General features: G+C 34.3%; 1 protein-coding gene, 1 long non-coding RNA gene and 1 other non-coding gene across 6 annotated transcripts; all 3 read right to left on the bottom strand.

The window, feature by feature from the left end:
* Positions 1–501: 501 nt before the first annotated feature.
* LOC139886509 (5-methyltetrahydropteroyltriglutamate--homocysteine methyltransferase-like) lies at positions 502–4,884 on the bottom strand. The gene is made up of 10 exons (XM_071870346.1): positions 4,398–4,884; positions 3,517–3,870; positions 3,314–3,401; positions 3,101–3,228; positions 2,556–2,947; positions 2,281–2,444; positions 2,102–2,182; positions 1,840–2,006; positions 1,638–1,743; positions 502–1,557 (listed from the first exon to the last, which is right to left on the bottom strand). The coding sequence occupies exons 1-10, from the start codon at positions 4,487–4,489 to the stop codon at positions 736–738; spliced, it is 2,394 nt and encodes a 797-aa protein (XP_071726447.1). The 5' UTR covers positions 4,490–4,884; the 3' UTR covers positions 502–735.
* Positions 4,885–5,883: 999 nt separating this feature from the next.
* LOC139886511 (uncharacterized) lies at positions 5,884–17,118 on the bottom strand. Of its 4 annotated transcripts, none has more exons than XR_011772484.1 (10): positions 16,932–17,118; positions 16,244–16,300; positions 16,025–16,083; positions 15,839–15,923; positions 8,546–9,094; positions 8,351–8,465; positions 7,991–8,065; positions 7,035–7,155; positions 6,494–6,736; positions 5,884–6,369 (listed from the first exon to the last, which is right to left on the bottom strand). It is a non-coding gene; the product is annotated as an uncharacterized lncRNA (long non-coding RNA). The 4 variants fall into 4 exon arrangements; XR_011772487.1 differs by having other exon boundaries at positions 6,494–6,525; XR_011772486.1 differs by lacking the exon at positions 5,884–6,369 and having other exon boundaries at positions 6,494–6,525; positions 6,651–6,736.
* Positions 17,119–22,130: 5,012 nt separating this feature from the next.
* On the bottom strand, positions 22,131–22,237 carry LOC139887124 (small nucleolar RNA R71). Its single transcript, XR_011772968.1, has one exon. It is a non-coding gene; the product is annotated as a small nucleolar RNA R71 (small nucleolar RNA).
* Between the last annotated feature and the right edge of the window lie 4,838 nt (positions 22,238–27,075).

Genomic DNA, 27,075 nt, shown 5'->3' with positions numbered 1-27,075 from the left:
CGTTTTGAACGGGCTTTTTTTCGTTTTGTTCATAAAATTATTTCGAGTATGACTATGTTGTCGAAAAAATTTAACTCGCGGCGAGCGGGAAGATACGAGCTATCGTTGTGTCTATCGTTTAAAAAGTCCGTTTCGAACGTAGTTAGTCTGTTAATAAAAATATTTCGAGTTTAACGGTGTGGTCGATGGAATTTAACTCGAAGCGAGGAGGAAAATACGGACTGTTGAAGTGTTTGGGTGAAGTTTTTATTTTAATTGAGAGAATTTACGTTTTAACTCCCTGAAGTTTGGTGTAGGTTTTCTAAGTTGATTATAATTGAGGGGGTAAAAATGAAAATTGCAAGTGTGAAATGGCCTGGTTACTGTTGCCGTTTTTGCAATGAGGAATAAAACCCATGGGGTTATAGTATATAAAGTATTAATTAAGACCCATCAATATTCGATAATGTAGTACAACTTGTATATACTACTGAGTACTTATGTTAGGTTAATCTTCAAACATTAAAACAAAAAAATGATGTATTTCTCTAGAATTTGAATCGTTGAAGCCTTTAAGAAGTACACACCAATAATAAAAACAAAAAAAGCCCCAAGAACACAATTAAACAAACTACCATCCTCATGAAAGATGGGACCAAATACAAAACCTAATCAAACACAGTTATTTCATCACTGTAAACATATGAATTACCTCTTCATCACTCCCCTCCACGTGGACTACTTGACTCAAATTCCTCACTTGGCGCTTGCAAGAGCAGCACGGAGCTTCTTTGCGGCTGTAACCATGTTCTCAAGAGCGGGCTTAACCTCATTGTACTTACGGGTCTTAAGACCACAGTCAGGGTTCACCCACAAGATATTGGTCTCCAAAACCGCAAGCATTTTGTTGACCCTGTCATGGATTTCCTCCATTGATGGAATTCTTGGAGAGTGGATGTCGTAGACACCAGGGCCTATACCAGCAGCGTACTTCACACCTTCACGGAACACAGACAAAAGCTTCTCATCAGATCGCGAGTTCTCAATGGTGATGACGTCAGCATCCATGTTGATGATGGAGTGGATGATGTCATTGAAGTTGGAGTAGCACATGTGGGTATGGATTTGGGTTGAGTCCTGGACACCGACATTGGTGATTCTGAAAGAGTGAACAGCCCAGTCCAAGTAGAACGCATGCTCGGCTTTTCTTAGTGGCAAACCTTCTCTCAAAGCAGCCTCGTCGATTTGAATAACTGTAATTCCCGCCTTCTCAAGATCTTCAACTTCGTCCTTAATAGCCAAAGCGATTTGGTAGCAAGTTTCAAATCTGGGCTGGTCGTTACGGACAAAAGACCAGTTGAGAATGGTGACTGGACCGGTAAGCATACCCTTCATTGGTCGCTTGGTCATTTCTTGAGCCATGGTGGACCAGAAGACGGTCATGGCCTTGGGTCTGCTGACATCACCATAGATGATTGGTGGCTTCACACATCGAGAACCGTAAGATTGAACCCATCCGTTAGCAGTGAAGGCAAAACCGGACAACTGCTCACCGAAGTACTCAACCATATCGTTCCTCTTACAGCAATAAAATAACCATTAGCCTCGAATTTATTTGAATTTATTTATTATTTTTTAGGAAAAATATTAAAATGTACCTCTGGCTCTCCATGGACAAGCACATCAATGTCAAGTTCTTCTTGAAGTTGGACAACCTTGAAGATCTCCTCCTTGATCGCCTTGACGTACTCTTCCTCGGAGATCCTATACAGACATAAATTCATAAGAATGCAAGTTTTGCGATTTCATTAAAAAAAAAAAAAAAAAAAAAATTGTTTATTAATTTTTAGCATTACTCACTTCTTGGCCTTGTACTCACGACGGACTCTCCTGAGCTCGATGGTTTGTGGGAAAGAACCAATGGTGGTTGTTGGGAGGATTGGTAGGTTGAGCTTCTTCTGCTGGGCATCCAACCTGGCGCTCACGTTGGTTGCACGACGGTGGTCAGAACCCCTCAAAGCAGCAGCCTGAGAAACCGAACAAGTCAAGACTTTTGATCGTAAAAGCAAAAAAGTCGGCCCTTTCCTAACACCAATTAACAAATTGAACTTAATTGACTTACAGCCTTCTGGACGGATTCATTGTTCACTCTTGGGGAGCATTTCCTTGAGGCCTGGGCAGCAGCATTAGCAGCAAAGAACGCCTGAAAAGAAACATTCAGCATAATGAATCGGTATTATACTAGTGATCTAATATAGAAACGGATACATATACAAACACAAAGATAAATTAACTTGTTACCTCATCCTTTTGACCAGCAAGAGCCTTGGCCAAAGCAGAAACTTCAACGACCTTTTGGGCAGCAAATGCGAGCCATGATTTGATCTCGTCATCCAACTTAGTCTCGTTCACAAGATCAACAGCAGTGTGTTGAAGTGATGAGGAGGTAGACACGACAAGCTTATCTGCACAATTCACATTCATATCATAACCAACTCAAACTAGTTGTAGCAATAAACCAGCACTTGTATATTACATTATAATTAAATGTTACAATAAAAGATTATTCTAAATACCTTTGCCAACAATGGCCTCAAGGGACTCAAGAACAGCGAGTGATCCAGCAAGGTCGTTAGCCCAGATGTTCCTTCCATCAACAACTCCAGCGAACAGGTATTTGCCTGATGGGAAGCTGGTCTTGATTAAATCAAGAGTCTGCTCACCACGGACCAAATCAGAAGTGTAACCGCTAACTCCGGGAAGAGTGGTTAGGGTTTTGAATGCATCAGCGGGAATATCAGCGAAGTAGGTGGCAATAAGGACGTTAAGACCGGAGCAAGCTGGTTCAAGTGCTGTGTAAGCCTTGGTGAAAGCTTGCAATTGGTGGGCCTCAAGATCCTTAACAAGGGTAGCCTCATCGAATTGAATCCATGTTGCACCGGCTTCCTTCAACTCAGCAATAACTTCCCTGCAAAATTACACCCTTATCAGTTTCAAATTGGCCACAAAGATCCCAAACCCAAACTACCCATACAAAGAAAACCCAAACCCCGACCCAAACAACTCTAGTATAGTTCAAATTAAGGTTTAAAAAACAGTAAATTGTAAGTATGAATCTTACTTGTAAATGGGAAGGATCTTGTCAAGAAGGGATAGAAGATCAAAAGTCTTTTCAACACCCTTTGCAGGCTTAGATAGCAATAAGTAGCTAACTGGGCCAACAAATACTGGAACGGTATCGACTCCAAGCTGAAATAACAACAAATAGTTAGCAACCAACATAAGACTTCAATACGCATATCTAAATTCTTAAAATTCATATACAAACACATACAGCTTTAGCCTCCTTGTATTCATTCACAGCCTTGTGTGAAGCATATGAAAATGTAACTTCGGGGCCCAACTCTGGGACAATAAAATGGCTGCAGATTAAAAGACACAACACTTATTACTCATCCAACCCAATCGAATCACATTTTGATCAATATACACTGATAATTTGAAACATTAAGATCAACAAGCAAGTAACCAACTTACTAGTTGGTGTCGAACCACTTGGTCATTTCCATAGCAGGGACAGATGCATTTCCTCTGGCCATTGAAAAGTAAGTGTCGAAACCGATTTCCCCACCGTTCCAGTTGTACCTTGGTGGGACCGCACCGAGCATGGTGGTGGTGTCAAGAACTTGATCGTAGTACGAAAAAGTGTTGCTGGGAATATACTTGATACCAGCATCAGCCATCTGTTTCCAGATAGATGATCTGAGATCAGCAGCAACAGTCTGCAAATCCTCAGCACTGCTCTTACCATCCCAGAACGATTCAAGAGCGAATTTCAACTCTCTTTTGGGTCCCATACGGGGATAACCGACAATGTGAGATGCCATTGATCTATTCAACCACACCACAAACAAATTAATGAACTCGATCCTAAACCGTACATCTATAACTTGATCAGTTTAGATGATAATAAACGGTTGATGTGAGATGACATTGATCCGTTCAACGACAACTCATAGAGCTGAATAAACTTGATCTTAAACTGTATTCAACTTCAAAATGATTGATTTATAACAAACTAGTTGATTTGGATTGTAACAGAATACTTATGTTGTACAAATACAGATCAAATCAAGATACTCAATTCGATAAACTAAATATCTAATTAAATTACAGTATATTATTATTAAATTGTTTTCAGATTTCATAAGAGCAGTGCACCAACCCACCAACCATAAAAGGTATTTTTTTATTCACCAACCATGAAGGATGGTTGCTTGCATTACAAATAGTCATATTAGTCATACACAAATGATCAAATTAATCGAACATTTTGACTATAGTCAACTTCAATAACACCTAACTTTAATTTCACTAAAACAGTCTCAACAACCATACAAATATATATCATATCATACCTAATTGATAATCTAACTTTAGACATCTGAATCACGTTGTAGATTCTAGCTTTAACAGTGAAGCAGAGTCTAACTGATCCATACAAAATCATTCGATTTGTATTTAATAAAAATATGTTTGGATCTAAACGTAAAACCTAGATCCAATAATAGATCTACGTCTCACAAAACCCTAGCAACACCAGATCTTATCCTATGGTTTATATTTATCGAACATAAAAACGCCACATCATATCAGAAAAAAACAACAAACACATTTTCTTATTTCACATTTTTACTGAATTAATATTAATATTAATGTGAATAATTGAAATGTAATATAATAATCTACACTAGTATCAGGCTGCTAGCAGTGGGCCCTACCAAGCACTAATCAGAAAAAAGTTGGCATTATAGTGTGATAGGAAAATATATAGTTATATATAGATACATAGAAAATGAGGAATTGATTGAGATCACGGGCGAATTTATAACAGATCTAACGGTAACCAAGTTTAGCAGATTTTAAAAATTAATGATGATGATGATGATTGAAATGGAGGTCGGTAAACAGATCTAACGAAGTTGTAGGTATGAGATTATGAGGTGACGTGCGTACCTGTAAGGTTGCGAGATATAAGGATGATCCGAGTAGAATCGGGTCGGGTAAGATGGATAGATAAAGAGTAGAGGGAAGATAGAAAAGGTTGGGCACGAATCGGAATGAAGGGAGAAGAGGATTACTTATAGATGGAGCGGGGGTGGGTGAGATGATGATGATGGTCTATTTTTATCTCCTAGTTTAATTTCGTTAATTAAATCATTTTATTGATTAAATAACTAATTAACTTATTTATATATTAAATATTACTCTCTCCTTCCCAACGCCAAAATTTCCACATTTTTATTTTGGTATATCTCATTTTACGTGTCCACTTTGTGTTTCGACTATATAATTTTTTAAAGAGAAAATTTCTGATTGATGGAAAATAAAATTAATAAAATTTACTAAAACTATGTGCAAAAGTAAGTGAATACTTATAATATGATCGATGAATATATATATATATATATATATATATATATATATATATATATATATATATATATATTGAGAATACACAGAGATTCAAGGGTAGGAGAGGACCTATAGCACCATGTTCAATCTCCACTAAATTGAACTCAATCTGCACCAGATTGTACATAGTGTTATGGGTTCTCTCCCAACTTAAGTACTCTCTTGATCCTTTCACTATGTTATAGAGATGGCACCCGCGGGTCGCAGATGCGGATCCATTGGATTCATCGCCCGTACCCTCGGATTTTTTGTCAACCCGTCAACCCGCGGATCTTCATCATCGGATTTAATTTTGGATCCATCGCCGGTACTCGTGGATATACGGATTTACCCGCGGATCTTTTTCATAAATTAGTACTACATTTGTATCTAATTTTTTTTTTAAAAAGCTATTATAAAGATAAACAATATTTACAACGTATGATTCGCATTACATACAAACAGGCCTTTAAATTACATTTAGGCTAATATTGGAAAATGAAGAATGCAGAAAAGAGACTAAAACACGAGCCTAACACATTTTAATGACTTGACCAACCCCGGTTCTATTAGAAGCTACACCAATATAAGTTAAATTACTCAAAATACGTTATACTAGTAGTCTAGTACTACTTGCACGCATCAACCTACTGGAATTTAATAGTGATCGATCACCAAATTTCTATGTTATTGTTTGAAATTTTTTTAAAGTCAATGAAAATAAGAATAACTAGCCTTTAAGAGCTTGTGCGTTGCACGGAGGGCCCTATAAAGACCAAGTATAAGATTGGTAGAAACAGAATAAGTAGTAACTATATATATGTATGACCGTATCACTATTTTATGCAACATTTTGATCATTAGCTGGACCTTGTCATCATGTAATCCAGCATCCTCAAATGCTGAGAAAGCATCAGCAAACAGCACTTCAGCTCACTGAACAAGTTATTTTAACAACTAAAAAATTCCCATAAGAGATACGAACAACAAACAAACTGATACCAAACTCAAAAACAAACTTGAAAGAAATAATCAAGGCCATAAAAAGAGATAAAGATACCTTATAACTGTAATATGCAGCAGCATAGTCATCTGTTAATACCACACACGTCATCATGCGAATGTAATAAGGATATATCGTTATAGCAAATCATTTGGCTACAAACAATAAGGCTAAAACTCCGAAGGAACTTGTCCTCTGGAAGTGGAGGAATTACTTGAGTTTTTCTACAAAACCTCCTATCAACATCATAAATCGATTCAGGACTCCCAGGAACATACTTGGTATGCAGCTCCAGGTCCACTGTTGCACCACTTAGTTACATTACAACATATAAATTTAAAGGATTAACCTATTTACTTCTTTTGTGCAGTGACAAAGATCAGTGTTCCTTCAAGCGAAGGCGTACAACAACATGTAGTTGTAATGTATTCTAATGGTATGAAACAAATATAGACCAAATATTATTATGTTCAAAGGATTAATGTTATGTTCACCTGACGAAGACTGAGGCTGCCAGCACGGAAAGTTGTAGCAGCAAAAAGCAAGATATATATCTTTTGTACAATTTTTTTTTTTTAAAAAAAAAAAAAAAACTGACCTTAACATATGCAGCCTGAACAACGGATGAAAGCAAACCACAAACCTTTATATCGATAGGCAAACACTTTTCCCTCGAATCCATATTAACATCAAAATCAAACCATGATAACATCTGCAGCCTGAACAACTGATCAATGTAACGATACACGAAAAAGACAAAAATTTCATCATAATCCACCTAATAACATTCAGAAACACTGATAGATCACTCATTAAATAGTGAATTATGTAATTTTGCAAGTTCTTAGTCAGCGTATAGTTTATAATTTATTATATCATGTATATATTATCCTATCTTCACACAAAGTAAGCTAAAACAGATTCTAGGGCATGCATTCTATGTAACAATGATAATGTATCTAAACTTTACACAATTACATAATATTATTTATCAATAATTAGTATTAGTATTATGTATCAATTTATTATATCATGTATATATTATCCTATCTTCACACAAAGTAAGCTAAAACAGATCCAAGGGCATGCATTCTATGTAACAATGACAATGTATCTAATCTTTACACAATTACATAATATTATTTATCAATAATTAGTATTATTTATCAATTTATTATATCATGTATATATTATCCTATCTTCACACAAAGTAAGCTAAAACAGATCCTAGGGCATGCATTCTATGTAACAATGATAATGTATCTAATCTTTACACAATTACATAATATTATTTATCAATAATTAGTATTATTTATCAATATCAATAATTAGCATTAAGTGATTTAACAGGAGGTGTCAATGCTGATAAGTAGTAACTATATCAAATTCTATAACAACAAAAGTCAGCAAAAAAAGAAAGAAAGAAAACTAATGTTTCAAAAGGAGCAAAACTACAGAGTATTTCTTAAGTCATAAGGAGCAAACTAATTAGTGCATTAAACTTAAATAATGCAAGTACTAACGGCGAGTATTTCTTAAGTCAGATGAACTAACCGGTATTAAATGGCGATAATGGTTACTCGTATCGACGACGTGCTATGAAGCCCGCCCAGTTGCTCATTTAGCCACCTATAATGCCAACGTTCAACTTAGCAAATTTTGTGTGAAAACGAAAATGAAAGTGAACCTTTATGTGGGGGTTCTGCTCTTTAGGACATATTGTTGCAATCGTACCACAATATACCAATGCCAGAAACAAAAGCATCAATACTATTTTCTAAAAAAATCATCAATACTGCCATCTTAACCTTACCAAGTTTCCGGTCCAGTTGTTTCGTAATGAACCTTACCAAGTTGTTTTTACAAATAACAAAAATTGAAAAATAAAATAAATAAGATGCATAAAAAACAAACGGAGTATTTGTTGTCAACTGGAAATAATAACTACATAAAAAACTACTTTTGTGTCACTTGTAGCTTCTTCCTCCTCGTGACCGCTGTATTTTTTGTTTTCAACTGGAAATAATAACTACATAAAAAAACATGATTAAGTGTGCGCACACTGTTACACACATATATCAACCTCTTAAAGGTAGCTTTTTTAGAAACCTTTTTGAGATTATCGACTTCGGTAGCATAGTCGTGTTAGGGTTCACCATCACTGTGTTTATATAGCAAGTCAAGTCTTCAGTTAAATGCAAATTGTAAGTGATCACCGCAGGTCATCCTCTGAATCTGTAACAAAGTTAAATCGGTAACAAAGTACAGGTTTAATATGAAAATACCTATAATTAACTACAATCTCAATAAAAACACAAATAGAAAATAGAACAGACAACAACAGACATAAATAATTAAAAAAATATATTCGGGTATTCATACCTTCTTGGATAAATTATCCTTTGATTCAAGTGTATACATGAATATAAATGATAAAACAACAAAAGTATTGAAGTCGTGAGTCCACGTATTATTAAAGAAAATTGATAAAACAACAATTGACTATTATTTGTTATCCCCTAACCAAAAAAAAAAAAACAATTGACGACGACAACTATAAAGACCAAAAAATGATTAAAGAAAAAAAAGAACGACATAAAGTACGTCCCTGGAAGCAAAATCCGATGAACACCAATTGAAGATTCTTAATGCAGTTTCCTGAGATCAACATCTCAATTGTTGATTTTGTAACTGTGTTGCTGTTTAGCTAATTTTAGTTTTGGTGACTTTCTTCTTCCGATCTACTTCCATTATTTATCTGCTATTAGAATCATCCCGGTAATTTCATGTTTATTTATCTGCTATCAAAACTGTCTTTTACAGATCCATTATTATATTCATGTATGTGGATAAGGTAATGTTTGTACAGATCCAGATCTGATTCCTTTTTCTCTGATTAGTTCATTTCAATTCCTGTAAAATTCGTATTATTAAAATACAAATGAAATTAAGTTCGCACAATTTCCATTTCATCTTCTGCTAACTTTCATCCCCATTTCCAATTTCTTCTCACCAAATTCCCACCACCGTAAAACCACCCTAATCCACCCAACATCCACCACCAAAGTGTAAAAATGGAGTGTGTGAGAGAGAGTGAGAGGGGAGAGAGTGAGAGGAGAGAGAGTCATGCACACAGGTTTAGTACGACGGGGCAGAGAGATCGCGGAGAGGGAAAGCCTAGGGTTCCGACGACAACAAAGTTTTTCGGGCATCGTTTGACATCATTTATGTTCTTTAATTTCGGTGATCATTGGGCTATTTCTGATCTTTGGCGGGTCTTCAAGCAATTCGGCGATCTTAGGGACATCTACTTGGCAGGCAAACGACTAAGAAATGGACTCAAGTTCGCTTTTGCTAGGTTCCATGGTGTTGGAGATGAAGCACAGTTTCTTCGTCGACTAGAAAGCATAACGTTTGATTCAAGACCAATTAGGGTTTTTAGAGCTGTCAACCGTTCGCAAAACCCTGACTCAAATCGTTTCAATACCAGGCCTGTTTTTCAAGGCAACGGACCAAAAGGTAATACTGGTGGTGCTGTCTGGATACCAAAGGGGTCATCAAAGGTGGGCACTAGTCGTGGAGATGATTTTCCGGCTCTCAATGAGGTATTCGGTGAACCTAAATCTAGGTTATTCGGTGAACCTAAACCTCAGGAGGATTTAAGAACACTGCTGATCAAATCTAGATCGAGAAAGGCCTGGAAATCGGAAGAAGCTGAAAGGTTTCGTACGGTGGAGGTTGAAGATAACTCTCCATTGGTGGGGATGGAAGATTGTATTATTGTTGGTGAACTGAAAAACATTGGTCCACTTAACCTTATTACCACGATAGGGCTGGCTAACGGATACGATGGTATACATATTAAGTACATTGGTGGCCTACATGTGTTATTGATATGTGCTAACAGTGTTACGACCAAAAATATTGTATGTGATGCTAATTCGCCGGTGAAAAAGTGCTTTAATGAGTTAAAATTGTGGGATGGCCGTTCAGTCAATTCGGGTAGATTAACGTGGGTCGAGATCATAGGGGTTCCGTTTAAATATTGGTCTTGTAGTACCTTTAAATCAATTGCGGAGTGGTGGGGGCCAGCCCTGGATTTCAAGAATTGCAATATTATTCGTGGTAATCAAAATCTAATTTCGGGTAAAGTCTTGATTCATACTAAGAATGACGAACGCATCAATGGAATAGTAAAATTGGTCGCAGGCATCTGGTGCAAACATGTTGGTATTTCAGAATGTGATGATAAAATAGAACTTGATTTGGAAAATATTCCACAGTCGGATTGGGACAGCTCGGAAGATGAGGAAGAAATTCCGGATTCTTTGTCCGGTGATGACGCTTCCGATGAACTTGAAGATGGGGAGATTCGATCGGAAAAAGGTCAGGTGAATGGTGGCGGTCATGGCAGCTTACCATTGCAGGTGGAAGATGATGGGTCTTCCTGCATGGGAATTAAGCAACCTTTTGATAAAGATAATAATGATGATGCTTTTTTGTCCAATGTGCAAGAATCACCTATAGATGCAAATATCTCCAAGTCCAAGACTCCGGATACCAAGGTGAGGTCTGATGTCTCGAATAAAAAAGTAAATCCTGAGGGCTGTTATTCGGGTACTAGTGTTGGGTCAGCTCACTTCAACTTAAATGGGCTCAACTTTCATGTTGATAAATCTGGCCCAGTATCTCGTGATAATCCAGCAAAGGTGCTTAGTGTTGATGGGCCTATTAATCAAAATAAGTTTAATATCATTAGGTCGGCCGATCCAAGAGATAATGTGGTGATAGAGGATCTCGGTGATACCGATTGCTCATCGGATGAAGAAGAATGTAAAAGTCCAGTTAAGAACTACGGTGGTGACGGGGTGGAGAAGGCTAAGATTTCCGGTGATACATCCTCGTTGAATGTTATGGATACCGCTAACAACTATTTGCCTAAAAAAGCAAGTAAAGGGGTTGTTTATGCTTCTGATTCGTCCAATTGCTGCTGGAATTCCATCGGCAACTGGAAAGCTTCATCGAAAATTTTACATGCGAAAAAATCGACTAGGAAAGGGAAAGGCGTTGAGGATCCAAGTGGGATTAATTGTGTGACATGTGGTAGTAGAAGATCGAAACTGAGTAAGAAGCCATCGTCGTCTAGGAATAGCAAGAAGAAGGAGGTGAGCCAATTGATATCGGAAAACAGTATTGGAGTTGAGGAATTCGGCACCAATCTTGGTCTAAAATGGACCAAGAAAGATATGTAAGTGTCTTCTTTCTCTGTTCGTATCTTCTTTTTATTTATGAAGATTATTTCCTTAAACATTCGTGGGTTCGGGTCCGGGAAAGAAAGTAAGTTTGGTGATGTTAAAAGCTTATGTTTGGTCGAAAGGCCCTCTATTCTAGCATTTCAAGAAACTAAATGTCATAACCTTGTCGACAATTGGATATTCGGGCTTTGGGGTTCTAATGATTGTGGGTATGTTCAAAAAGAAATGATTGGTAAGTCGGGGGGACAATTAATAATTTGGGATAAAAACATCTTCGAGGTTTATAGTGAGCTAATTGGTGACTTTTTTATTGCTATACGGGGGAAATGGAAACAGTCGGGAAATGAATCGATTATTGTCAATGTGTACGGTCCGCATGATGACGCCAATAAATGTAAGTTTTGGGATTCGCTTGACAAGATCTTGTGTATTGATGGTGTGTCGTGGGTCATTTGTGGGGACTTTAATGAGGTTAGAGATAAGTCGGAAAGATTGAATTGTGAATTTTTTTATAACCGGGCTAGGAGGTTTAACGAGTTTATTGATAGAAATAGTTTAGTGGACATTCCTTTGGGTGGGAGGAAATTTACTAGGGTTAGTGATGATGGGTTGAAAATGAGTAAACTAGATAGATTCTTGGTTTCGGACGACTTTCTTAGCTTTTGGACCGATCTAAAAGTGGTGGCTTTAGATAGAACTGTATCGGATCATTGTCCTATTATGATGTCGGATGGTGAAGTGGATTTTGGGCCTAAACCGTTTAAAATCTTTGATGATTGGTTCGTGGTTGAGGGTATTGACAAGGTTATTGCCGATTCTTGGTCTGGTCCAATGGGGGGTAACCGGAAGGATTGCGTTTTTCGTAACAAGTTAAAAAGATTAAAAGGAGACCTTAAAGAATGGAGTAAAGTTCACTTTGGCAAGCTTGATTGTGAGATTGAGTCGGTTAAAAAGGTGGTAACGGATCTTGAAATGAAAGCAGAAGTAGGTAGTTTAAAGGATGAAGAGCGGACTAAATGGCTAAACTCAAGAAAAACATGGATGGAAAAGGAAAAAATCAAGACAGGGATGCTAAAACAGAAAGCTCGTGTTCGTTGGATGATCGATGGAGACGAAAACTCAAAATATTTTCATAATTCCTTAAAGAGGAAATATAATAAAAACAACATCCGGGGGATTAATGTTAATGGGTCTTGGTGTGAAAATCCTAATACAATCAAAGAAGTTGCTTTCAACCATTTTAAGAGCATATTCGAGGTACATAATTCGGATGGACCAAGCCTTGAAGGGCTTTTTTCTGAATTGATTACATCAGCGAACAACGAGCTCTTAGAAGCTCCTTTCACGGAAGGGGAAATTTGGGAATCGGTCAAATGTTGTGGTAGTTCGAAGGCCCCGGGACCGGATGGGTTCAACTTTGGTTTTTTCAAAAAGTTTTGGTCCATAATCAAAGATGATTTGGTAGGTGCTATCAACTGGTTTTGGGTTTTTGGCGAGTTTTCAAAGGGTTGCAATGCCTCTTTTGTTTCCCTTATTCCGAAGAAATCGGACCCGCTGAGTTTTAGTGATTATCGCCCGATTAGTCTTATTTGCAGTTATTATAAAATTATCGCGAAGATGTTGTCTTTGAGAATTTGTAAAGTGGTACCTAGTCTTGTAGGGAAGGAACAGAGTGCGTTTCTTGGGGGTAGATATATTCTAGACGGTGCGTTAGTTGCAAATGAAGTGGTCGAAGATCTTAAACGAAACAAAAAGCACGGCCTAATTTTTAAGGTAGACTTCGAGAAAGCCTTTGATTCGCTTAATTGGGATTATCTTCTTGAAGTGATGAAATGTATGGGGTTCGGTACCAAATGGTGTAAGTGGATTTCCTCGTGTCTTAAATCGGCTACAATCTCCATTCTCATAAACGGGTCTCCGACAAGTGAGTTTAATCTTAAAAGGGGCGTTCGCCAAGGTGATCCCTTATCACCTTTCCTTTTTATTATTGCAGCGGAGGGACTTAATATCCTAACGAAAAAGGCGGTTGAGAGAGGGATGTATAAAGGGGTGGAGGTGGGTAAAGATAAAGTCGTCATTTCTCATTTGCAATATGTGGATGATACGATTTTTTTTGGCGAATGGAGTAGACGTAATGCGCGAAATTTAATGTACTTGTTGGAATGTTTTGAACGGGCTTCGGGGTTGAAGGTTAATTATAATAAAAGTCAATTATTTGGGATAGGCATTAGTAATGATAACGTGGAAGCTCTTGCGTCTTGGTGTTCATGTCTTGCAGGTCGGTTGCCTTTCATGTATTTGGGTATTCCCGTGGGTAATAAGATGAAGAAATTGAATGATTGGTCCCCAGTGATCGAGAAATTTAACAAGAGGTTAGCGGACTGGAGAGCAAAAATGATTTCATTCGGTGGACGGTTAACTTTAGTTAAGTCGGTTCTCTCTAGCCTACCTCTCTATTACTTCTCGCTCTTTCGTGCCCCTACTTGTGTGCTAAATTCTCTCGAGAGTGTGAGACGGAAATTTTTTTGGGGCGGGACGGGTTCTAAATCTAAAATGTCATGGGTTAAGTGGGAAAAAATCCTTCTTCCTCACGAAGAAGGAGGTTTAAATATCATGTCCTTAAAAAGTAAAAATTTAGCTCTTCTTTGTAAGTGGTGGTGGAGGTTTAAAACCGAAACTAACACTTTGTGGGTCACCGTAATTCGTAGCATTTATGGTTCTAATGGAGGTCTTGTGCTTGGAAACGGGCTTGTCCGAAAACCAAACGCTAGCCTTTGGAATTCTATTTGTGTTGCAGGAAAACATGTGGACGGGTTAGGGATTTCTTTCTCTAAGTCTTTCTTACGCTTGCTCGGGGACGGGAAAAGCACCTCTTTTTGGAATGACATTTGGGTGGGGAACGCAAGCCTCAAAGACAAATTCAAAAGATTATACAGGCTCGAGATTGACAAAGATATCAACATCAGTAACAAAACCGAAGAATTTAAGGGAGATGGGCTCGGCAATTGGGCCTATCCACCTATGGGACGAACGAATAGTGAACTAATTGAATTGCGAGATACTGTTCGGAACTTGCAGCTGATCGAAGATAAAAAAGACTGTTGGAGCTGGAATCTCAATTCGAAGGGTACATATATGGTCAAGGACTGTTCGGTTCTAGTGGACAAAGTCATCCTACCACGTGCGGTTAATTCAATTGAGTCGTTGCGAAATGGTTTGGTTCCAAAAAAAGTAGAGGTGTTTATTTGGCGGGCGAGATTAGGTCGTATACCGGTAAGGTTCGAGTTAGATAAACGGGGCATCGATTTGAACAGCGTGAGATGTCCGATTTGTGATGGTGACATTGAGACGGTGGAACATATACTTTTTTCTTGTCAAATGGCCAAAGACATATGGGCGAAAGTCCTTAAATGGTGGGGGTATAATTCGGCTTTATTCGGGTATGAGGATATTTTTAATGGTACCTTCGGCTACGTAGCACATGATCACAAAAGGAACCAATGGCAAGCGGTTTGTTGGGTGGTTTGTTACATTATATGGAAGAATCGAAATGCAAAGGTGTTCAAGAATAAGCTCGAGACGGTCCCATCTTTATTTAGCGAGGTTCAAGTTCTTTCATATGATTGGATTTCACGACGTTGCAAGGATCATATTATGGATTGGCTTCAATGGTTCTCACAACCTTAGTTTCTCTCTTTTGTTAGTTGCAATCTTTGCAATTAGCTTAGGGCGGTGTAATTTGTTTTCTCTATTTCTTTCGTGATGTATTGTGTTGTTAAGGTTGCCCAGTCAACCATGTACTATTCGTGATTGTTTAATATAAGTCTTTCTTGCTTTTCAAAAAAAAAAATGCAGTTTCCTGAGATAAATAGAAATTACAAAATAACTTATCCCATTTGAACCCCAATTCATTCAGTAAACAGCAAAAATATTATAGAAAACAAATCGATCAAAATACGAATAGATTATATAAGCTAAAATCATATAAGCTAAAATCAGAGACTTTATTTAAATAGCAAAAATCAGAGACTTTATTTAAACAGCAAAAATCGATGAAAATACAAATAAATGTTGAATAACTTTATAACACCATTATAAATTAATACGGTATATATGTAAAAATATAGTAACATTCTTAGGAACTTGCCTGATGTGGTGTTTTTCAAGGTAGGAAGTCTTTATGAATCTCCTTCTAGTTAGTATTATACTTCATTAACCCTTGAGCTAATAATCTGCATGGTTATGTTCATATTCAGACTTAACATTTGTAAAAGATTTCACAAACTATTGTAACAAAAACTTCAAAACACCAAATGATGAACATCATACTTACATGATAAAACCATATGAAACACATAGGACTTTAACTGTAATATGATTGCTCAACAGAAACTATAAAGAAATAGAGAAGAAAAATGAGAAATATGAATTAAATATCTCGTTGTATAAGTGTTATTTAAAAAACTAAGGTATGTGCAGATTAGAACAGACACATGTGTAGAAACATGTGTATTCAACATTTAGAGAATGAACATTTTTATACTAATTATACCTCTGAAGTGAAATTACCAAACACGATGTGTAGAAAACTTCATACTGTTCCTGAAACCTATTGTGATAAAAATCATATTAGTTCAAACATAAAATTTAATTACAGCTCTCAAATATCCATTCAAGAGTTTAATCAAACAGTTTGTGTGCAGAAAAAATATCATCATTCAATCAATACATGTATACCTCAAACATACCTTATAAACATCAAATCACAACAACAGATGCTAAAATAAAACAATTCAACCATCTTAGAACAAATTATATCATAAATAAAATAAGATGATTATTTCCAAAATCTAACAAATAACGTAAACACTTGTAGTAAATATACGAAGACTAATGAATATCTACATAATTAAACATAATAAGTAAATGGATCTCAAAAATTGAAACTATCAACTAATCCTACTAACAAACCCATTTTATTTCACTTGCTTATTAGAAAAAAGTTTAAAATTTTGTAAAACATGAAACCTATAGCCTTCAAGTTCATATGATTGTAGGCAAAATAAATAAAAATTATCAACATCAATATGATTGAGCATTACAAACGCAATATTAGAATCTAAAAGAACTAACTCAAGCATAAATGAAAAAAATAAAGAACTGTAAAAATCGCAAACGTTTCCCATATAAACAATATGAATCGTTATTTGTGAAAAGAAAAACAGAAATTAAAGCCTTACCTTTCGCATATAGTTGTCGATCATCGACGAAATTGGCATCTAATCTCTGTAACCGGTTGATTGTATTCAACAAATTGAGTCTGAAATTATGGTATGTGAGTGGCGATGAAAGGAATTCGAATTTTTCTGCTGAATCGAAGAAGAACACGGAGGACAGGGGGGTGGGTGAAGCGGATTAGGGTTTTTGTGTAATATTTTGATAGGTTTTTTTTTTCCATTAAAAACTGAGATGCTAACCAGGACACGTGGCGTTTGATTAGGATAGTTAATGTGGATTAATCCAGATTAACATGTGAATTACCATAATTAATGGGTGATTAGTTGAGTGACACCTAGGATTAACCCTTGTACTTTATATGATGTAATAGATAGATAGATAGATGTAAGGATCCGCGGATATTTAATGGATATTTAACGGGTATATCAGATCCGCGGATCAGATTTTACCCGCAACAGATGTAATACATCCATCACCCGCCCGTGACCCGCTAGCGGGTACAAGATGAAATCCATCGCCCACCCGCGGGTAAAGATTTTTGATTTTATCCGTCCATCACGAGCGCGGTTACCGGCGGATCTCGGATTTTTTAAGATCCATTGCCATCCCTATGTTATATATTTATATTATCATATAAATCTTCAAAATGAAAATATAATAAATAATGATTATTCAAGTTTTAAAAAAATCAAAAATTAAAGAAAACATTTCTGAGCCCCTCATGATGATTTCATTCAAATAATTAATTATTTTTAATAAAAATATCAACATGTTAATTGTATATAAAGCATTATGTACAAATTTACGATAAAATACCCTCACGGCTATAAGTACAATTTTTTAAGCATTATATACAACGTTATGGTAAAACACACCATGATCATATGTACAATATTTTAAACATTATGTACAACCTTATGATAAAATACTCTCATGACCATATGTACAAACTTTAAAACAAATTGTACAATGATAATGCTAAAAACGAACATATATTTCATAGCATTATTCCTTAAGAAAGACAAGCTTTTAGTTGCAACTGTTCTATTTACAAGTGATATTCGTTTAAATAATAAAAGGTGAAGATAAAAGACAGATTCGACGAATTGAAGACGCAAACGACCAAAAAAACTCAAAAGTACAAAATACAATCAATTAGGTTCCAATTATTGATAAGAAACGTCTCAAAATTACAAGAGTACAAGATTCAAAACGTAAAGTACAAGATATTAAATTGTACGCAAGGACGTTCGAAAATCCGGAACCGGGACCAGAGTCAACTCTCAACGCTCGACGCAACGGACTAAAAATTACAAGTTAACTATGCACATAAATAAAATATAATATTTAAATAATTCTTATAATTATTTATATATTATATTATTATTTATAAACGTCGGCAAGAAAGAAAACAAAGAAATGTGACTTCTCCCAGCTGACCATGCGATCGCATGGCCTGGAGCGATCGCATGGCTCTGAAATCCAGCCCAGGTCCTATAAATTCAACGCGTTTTGGCCAAAATAAACACATCTTTCTTCTCTTCATCATACGTAAACTATATATATATATATATATATATATATATATATATATATATATATATATATATATATATATATATATATATATATATATTTTAATTTTAATTTTAATTTTAATTTCTAATAATAAGGGTGTGTTAGCGAATGTTGTAAGGGTGTAAGTCGAAATTCTGTCCGTGTAACGCTACGCTATTTTTAATCATTGTATGTTATGTTCAACCTTTTTACATTAATGTCTCGTAGCTAAGTTATTATTATGCTTATTTAATCCGAAGTAATCATGATGTTGGGCTAATTACTAAAATTGGGTAATTGGGCTTTGTACCATAATTGGGGTTTGGACAAAAGAACGACACTTGTGGAAATTAGACTATGGGCTATTAATGGGCTTTATATTTGTTTAACTAAATGATAGTTTGTTAATGTTAATATAAATATTTACAATTGGACGTCCCTATAAATAACCATATACACTCAATCGGACACGATGGGCGGGATATTTATATGTACGAATAATCGTTCATTTAACCGGACACGAGAATGGATTAATAGCCACTAGAATTATTAAAACATGGGTGAAATTATGTACAAGGACACTTGGCATAATTGATAACAAAGTATTAAAACCTTGAGTTACACTCAGTCGACATCCTGGTGTAATTATTAAACAAAGTATTAAAATCTTGTTACAGTTTAAGTCCCCAATTAGTTGGAATATTGAAACTTTGGGTATAAGGATAATTTGACGAGGACACTCGCACTTTATATTTATGACTGATGGACTGTTATGGACAAAAACCAGACGGACATATAAAATAATCCAGGACAAAGGACAATTAACCCATGGGCATAAAACTAAAATCAACACGTCAAACATCATGATTACAGAAGTTTAAATAAGCATAATTCTTTTATTTCATATTTAATTTCCTTTATTTTATATTTAATTGCACTTCTAATTATCGCATTTTTATTGTTATTGTATTTAATTGCACTTTTAATTATCGTACTTTTAATTATCGCAAGTTTATTTTATCGCACTTTTATTATTCGCAATTTCATTATCGTTATTTACTTTACGCTTTAAATTAAGTCTTTTATTTATTTAATATTTTACATTTTATTTTAACTGCAACTAAAGTTTTAAAATCGACAAACCGGTCATTAAATGGTAAAAACCCCCCTTTATAATAATAATATTACTTATATATATATATTTGTATTTTTATAAAAGTAAACTAATATAGCGTTAAGCTTTGTTTAAAGATTTTCCCTGTGGAACGAACCGGACTTACTAAAAACTATACTACTGTACGATTAGGTACACTGCCTATAAGTGTTGTAGCAAGGTTTAAGTATATCCATTCTATAAATAAATAAATATCTTGTGTAAAATTGTATCGTATTTAATAGTATTTCCTTGTAAAATTTAATAGTATTTTATACCCCTTAGCTTTAACTATTAAGTATTTTTGGCGCCGCTGCCGGGGAACGCCGAAGCGAAACGCCACACACATAAAAAAAAATATTTTTATTTTTAGTACGCTTTTATAAAAATACATTTTAAATATTCGAAAATATAAAAAAAAAAAAAAAATATAAATATTTTTAAGAGTTTGTAAGTTATATAAAAGTTTGTTTATCTTTATTTTATAAAAATATAAGTTTTATTTAATTTATAAATATATTTTACAGCAAAAACAGAAAATAAAAAAAAAAAATATATATATATATATATATATATATATATATATATATATATATATATATATATATTAAAACTCGAGTCTGGTACTGTAGCAGCCCACTCTGTGGCCCGAAACCCTAGCCCATGCGATCGCATGGCCGGGTAGCTTAGGACTCATGCGATCGCATGAGCCCGTCTGACACGCCACAGTTGACTGCAGCCTGCATTAATTACGGATAATTATTATTATTATTATATTTAAACCCTAATTAGGGTTATATATTATATAATTTAATTTAGTGTTATTTATTTAATTTGTATTTTTAGTTTAATTAGTTTATTTAAATTGTAAAATTAATAGTTTTATAAAATAATAATATAAAAATAATATTTTTATAAAAATTGTACTTTTTACAACTTTTAGTATATTTTTATATTTTATCCCTTTTTAATTGTTTTAGCGTAACTTTTGTATTTTTCGCTCGTATTTAGTTTTAATTCATAGTTTTTGCCATAGTTATTTTTATTTCTAGATTTTTAGGCTTTGCCGTAAAATCCCTTAAGTGCTTTTTCTTTAGACTAAGATTTAGGTACTTTAGAATTTTGCGACGCCTTTTTAAGTTTTAGTACCTTTTTAAGTTATTTCCATTTGGGATATAGTTTTACTTGTAAGCTTTAAGACGCAACTTTTAGTTTTAAATTTTTAGTTCCTTTTTAAGTTTAGACGCGCTATTTTCTTATTTCTCGACACCTTTTACCTATGTATCAATTATCATTCCAATTAGTAATCTCAATTTGCGATTATAATTTTAAGTTAGTGGTAGTAATAAGGTTGGGTTAGGCGAATGTTTTAAAGTTTTATAAGTCACTCTTTTTATTTCTTATTTTTCAACACCTTTTACAATTTTTCTTTTCTTTTTCGACCTTTTTCCGACGCACTCTTTTTCTTTCTTATTTCTCGCTATTCTAGTTTTTAGGACATAGATTTTTATTCTACTTCTTATCTAAATTTCTTAAAATTACGAAAATTTATTTTAAGTGGTTAAATTGATAGACATCAAAATTTTCTGGTTCGTAGTAATAGTTGGATTTGTACGTAGACCGGGTTATTAGAGTCAAACATTCCTCAATTATATTGAGACCAAACGAATCCTGCCCCTCTGCTGCATCTTTTGGCTATTCGAAACGTGGGCAAAATCAGAAAAGTCTATTGATTGGATAACTTATATAATTTTTCTTTCCTTTTAAAAACTAATAGGATATTCAGTGAATGCACCGAGCAAGACGTTCACCACCTTTTGTACGTTCACCACCTGTAACTAGATCAAGACATTTAGCAAATATTACCGCCGTTGATTTTTCTTTAGAATCGTCATCCAGTCGACCAAGTACTCCAGTTCAAATTTCCGATAATCCATTTTTTGAACCCGACCTCACAATTGAGAATCCGGAGAATATTCAGGGACGATTCATAGATCCTGAACCATTAAATTTTTCTCCGGAACCACCAATCATTCAAACAGAGATTGTTGAGGAACGAACCATTAAATCAGAATCCTCCAGTGATTCCGATTCAACAAATTCAATTATGGAGAAACTGGAACCTTTAAGTATGGAAGACCGAATGAGAGCTAAACGCACTGGCCAAGGTCACGCAATTACTCATCCAGACATTAATGCGCCAGATTATGAAATCAAAGGACAAATTCTACACATGGTGACTAATCAATGCCAATTTAGTGGTGCGCCGAAGGAAGATCCAAATGAACATCTTCGTACCTTTAATAGGATCTGCACACTATTTAAAATAAGAGAAGTTGAGGATGAACAGATATATCTCATGTTATTTCCCTAGAATTTAAAGGGAGAAGCCAAAGATTGGTTGGAATCGTTACCTGAAGGGGCGATCGATACATGGGATGTTTTAGTTGAAAATTTTCTTAAACAATTCTTTCCGGCATCTAAAGCCGTAAGACTTCAAGGAGAAATTGTTACTTTTACACAGAAGCCAAATGAAACTCTATATGAGGCGTGGACAAGATTTGGAAAGTTATTAAGAGGATGTCCGCAACATGGTTTAGATACCTGTCTAATAGTACAAATATTCTACCAAGGATGCGACATCGCTACAAGGAAAGACATAGATATAGCAGTTGGTGGTTCCATTATGAAGAAAACCGAAACTGATGCTTACAAAATTATTAATAACACTGCTTCCCACTCACATGAGTGGCACCAAGAAAAAGATATCGTTAGATCATCTAAAGCAGCTAGAGCCGATTCTAGCCATGACTTAGATTCCATTTCCGCAAAGATAGATGCTGTCGAGAGACGAATGAAAAAGATGACTAAAGATATTCACTCAATACGAATTAGTTGTGAGCAGTGTGGAGGACCACATATGACAAAAGATTGTCTCAGTATTGAACTAACAATGGAACAAAGAGAGAATATTTCACACATAAACCAAAGGCCTGGAAATAATTATCAGAATAATTATCAACCGCCAAGACCTATTTACAATCAAAATCAGAACTATAACCGAAATATTCCATACAACAACCAACAAGGTCCTAGCAATCAACAAGTATCCAACAATACTTACAATCAGCAATGTAACGACCCGGAAATTTCCGACCAAATTTAAACCTTAAACTCTATATGTTTCCGACACGATAAGCAAAAACCCTAATGTTGAGTCTAGAAAGTCTGAAATCTATATTTGGATGATTAGTTACCCTTTTGACCAAGCCTGATGATTCACTAACATTTATGTGCGTATACGATATATATTTATTATTTGATAACGATAACAAAGTATTAGATATGTAATATTTAGGTTTGGATATAAGAATAATATATTTATCGGCGAGAGTAAAAGATATTAGAATTTTATAAGTATTTGAAACTGTTTTGTCAAACTATTAACGAGTCTTTTTAATAAAACAAAGGTTTCAACGATATCTTAAAAATCGGAATTTTTCTAGAAACCTTTTGTCAAACGGTAAATGATAATGGTTCGGGATTTTAATAAAAATAAATATTTAAATAAAGTGTGTTTATTAAATATACATTTTGTATTTTATAAAATAATTACATATAGTATTTAACTAAATATAAAAGCGTTTTGATTTAAATATGTTTTGATAAATATCAAGACCACAATTTATATAAGTAAATGACCACAACACTCAAAAGATTATGATACATTTTGAGTGGGTTAGTTTTCCATAAATTTTAATCTAATTTTTAATAAAGGTACGAGTCACGGAACGTAAAGTGTTAATGTTCTTGATATACGAAACTTTGTTTGGAAAACTGGAACCGGGACTTTAGTCATGTGACAAGGTAAAAGTAATTTTTGTAAAAATTTTATTTTTACCCTTAACATAAATATAATATATTATTTAATTAATTATTAAAATTAAATATATTAAAATATAAATAAATTACATCGGATCCTTTATGAAAAGTGGGAGACAGCTGTCGCGGGCTATGTTTTCCAGTTTTCGCCTATAAATTCCAAATGCACTCTGATCTGTTTGACATCTATCCCTCTCTCTCTCGTACCTATCTATATCTATAAAACTAATATATATTTTTTTCCTCTAAGTTACAAACACACTACGTAGTATCAATCTTATTTTCAAGATTATATTATTATTATTATTATTATTATTATTATTATTATTATTATTATTAAAATTAAGATTAAGATTAATATTATTATTAATCTAGAATTTGGAGTATCACTAATACTAAAATTTTATGACGGGGTTCTGCCCAAATGTTTCAAAAATGGTGCCATGAGTGGGATAGAATTAAGGAGATTATGGGATATAACTATGGAAATTATGGGTATGGATCGGGGGTTTTGCTCGTGAGTCAACTAGTGTTTATCGTCTTCGGAGTGTTTATATATCTATCCTACAATATTGAATCGCAATATTGATACGTGAGCACTCTAAACTTAATTTTTATTTACTTTTAGTGTGTCCCTGACTAGTGCTCGAGAATTTAGGATCAAGCATGTTTATTTACTTATTTTTGTCAAAATATTCATTAGGATAGAATCTGAATTAGCTACTCCTGCGGTTAAGATAAGATATATGAATTATATGTTTTTGGAAAGGTGGCGAAAAACTATAAACTTTTCATTTAGATGTCAAATGGATTCGACGGACGGATTTAAAGTTATAGCCAATTGAACTTCTGTACAAATTTTTAAAAATGAATATTTTTATTTTTACGTCGTCGTTAAAATCGTTATTATTATTTGATTATTATTATTATTTATTATTATCAAAATATTATTATGATTATTATTATCTAAAAACATTTAATATTTTAATCCAAAAACTATTAAATTACCATTTGATCATTATTATTGTCAACTTATAATTCTTATTATTATTAACATAAAAGTTATAATTTTTAACAAAAGTATTATTTTTTTTAATGAAAATATTAATATTATTATTATTATGATTATGATTATCATTATTAAAACAAATAATATTTTTATTAAAAATTATCAAATTATTATATTTGATCAATAAAACTGTTAAATTATTATTATTAATATATTTATTAGAAGTATTATTTTAATGAAATTATTATTTAGTAATTTATCATTTTGGTATTTTTTTTATAAAGTTTATTTAACAATAAATAAGTTATATTATTTACTAAATGAATTTTGACGATATTTAACTATATTTAATCATGCATAAAATTTTTGAAAATCATTTTAAGTTAAACCGATTTTTATTAACTTTTACATTTTAGTCTCGAGCATTAGGATTGAGGTACACTGTAAATTGACTTTATTTGTTAAATAGATGTTAACCAATATATAAATATATATAATTAATTAGGTTCGTGAATCGAAGGCCAACCTTATAAGTTACAAATGGTGTTATATGTATTTTTACTACAAAATACATTAGGTAAGTATATAGTCCCTTTTAAACTCTAAATATTTTTGGGCTGAGAATACATGCGCTGTTTTTATAAATGATTTACGTTATGGACACAAGTGATCAAAAATAAATTCTACGTTGAGTTGTACCATGGCATATCTCTTTATACTTGGTAACTGCTAATTACGTGAGGAGCGTAAACGCGAATCCTGTTGATAGATCTATCGGGCTGACATCCCCAACCGGGCTGGACGACCAGCATTTAACGGTTGCACAGTACTTCGTTTCGTTACTACACTTTGGTACGGTGTAGGGTTTATTTAAGAGTATGCTGCTGTGGCTTTTAGTTAAGTATGGTTACCAAGTGCTCAACGTCTTTTCATACACGAGGAGTGTATTATGTATAAACTTTAAATCTTGTGGTCCGTGGATTGTTATAACGCTGCTAGCATCAAACCTATATATCTCACCAACTTTATGTTGACATTTTAAAGCATGTTATTCTCAGGTACGAATTAAGTCTTCCGCTGTGCATTAGCTCATATTAAGGATACTAGTTGGGACCATTTAAGCCATGATACAAGAACGTTGCATTCGAGTCATTGAAGATCATTAAAGACTATTATTAAGTAAACGACAGATTAGGTCATTTGGATATTGTGAAATATTAGACGAACATATCAATTTTTGATGTAATGATAGATTGCCTTTTAAATGCAACGTTTGTAAAATGTATCATATAGAGGTCAAGTACCTCGCGATGTTATCAACTGTTGTAACTCGTTTGTAATCAATATGGACATCGTCTGGATGATTAGTTTCGGATTCTTACAAGCAAAGACCTAATTTTCAAAACAAACCACCACAACCCGATGATAAAAATCCGAATTTAGAAGATATGATGACAAAGCTAGTTAAAACTCAAACGCAGTTTTTCACATCTCAAAAATAAACCAATGAACAAAATGCTCAAGCATTTAGAAATCAACAAGCTTCTATTCAAAACCTGGAACAAGAAGTAAGTAACCTAGCAAGGTTAATAGGTGAAAGAAAACCGAGAAATTTACCTAGTGATACAAATGATAACCCCCGGAATGAAACAGCTAAAGCTATTACCACAATAAGTGGTACAACACTTAAACCACCTGAAATACCTGTAACTTCTGATGAAGCTATTCCTACTCCACAAGAACCACAACCTGAACAAGGTAAGGAAAAAGAACCGGTAGTTGAAAAGGTTAATTAAGATAACACAGTTAAGGCTAAACCTTATGTTAAACCATACCAACCACCACTTCCTTACCCGAGTAAAATGAAGAAAGAGAAACTTGAAGCCGAGCAATCCAAATTCTTGGATATGTTTAAACAAATAAATGTAAATCTTCCTTTCATTGATGTGATTTCAGGAATGCCTAGATATGCTAAATTCTTGAATGATCTAATCTCAAATAGAAAGAAAATGGAAGAACTCTCGGCTGTTACTATGAATGCTAATCGTTCAGCAGTGCTGTTGAATAAGATACCAGAAAAATTATCTGATCCAGGAAGTTTCACAATTCCATGTTTTCTGGGTAGTCTTAGTTCAATAGAAGCATTGGCAGACTTAGGTGCTAGTATAAATTTAATGCCGTTTTCACTATACACTAAACTAGACCTTGGAGAATTGAAACCAACAAGAATAAGCATACAACTAGCCGATCGATCAATAAAATATCCTAGAGGGATAATGGAGAATATGCTAGTTAAAGTTGGTACTTTAGTATTTCCAGTAGATTTTGTTGTTCTGGACATAGAAGAAGATTCTAAAGTTCCTCTCATATTAGGAAGACCATTCTTAAACACGGCTAAAGCAATGATAGACGTGTTCGGTAAGAAATTGACCCTAAGTATAGAGGACGAGAGTGTTACCTTTTCAGTTGATAGAGCAATGCAACAACCACAATCTGCAGATGATACATGTTATTATATTCAAACTATAGATGCACATGCAGAATT

This window comes from Rutidosis leptorrhynchoides, chromosome 1 (genome assembly GCF_046630445.1).
Source record: "Rutidosis leptorrhynchoides isolate AG116_Rl617_1_P2 chromosome 1, CSIRO_AGI_Rlap_v1, whole genome shotgun sequence".
Lineage (NCBI taxonomy): Eukaryota > Viridiplantae > Streptophyta > Magnoliopsida > Asterales > Asteraceae > Rutidosis > Rutidosis leptorrhynchoides.
This window is presented reverse-complemented; position numbering and strand designations above follow the sequence as displayed.

Excerpts from the sequence above, each read along its gene's own strand:
- LOC139886509 (XM_071870346.1), bottom strand. The coding sequence starts at position 4,489 with ATGATTTTGTATGGATCAGTTAGACTCTGCTTCACTGTTAAAGCTAGA. Across the intron at positions 2,445-2,555 it reads TGAGGCCATTGTTGGCAAAG|ATAAGCTTGTCGTGTCTACC; the intron begins GTATTTAGAATA and ends TGAATTGTGCAG. Across the intron at positions 2,007-2,101 it reads ATGAATCCGTCCAGAAGGCT|GCTGCTGCTTTGAGGGGTTC; the intron begins GTAAGTCAATTA and ends TCGGTTTCTCAG.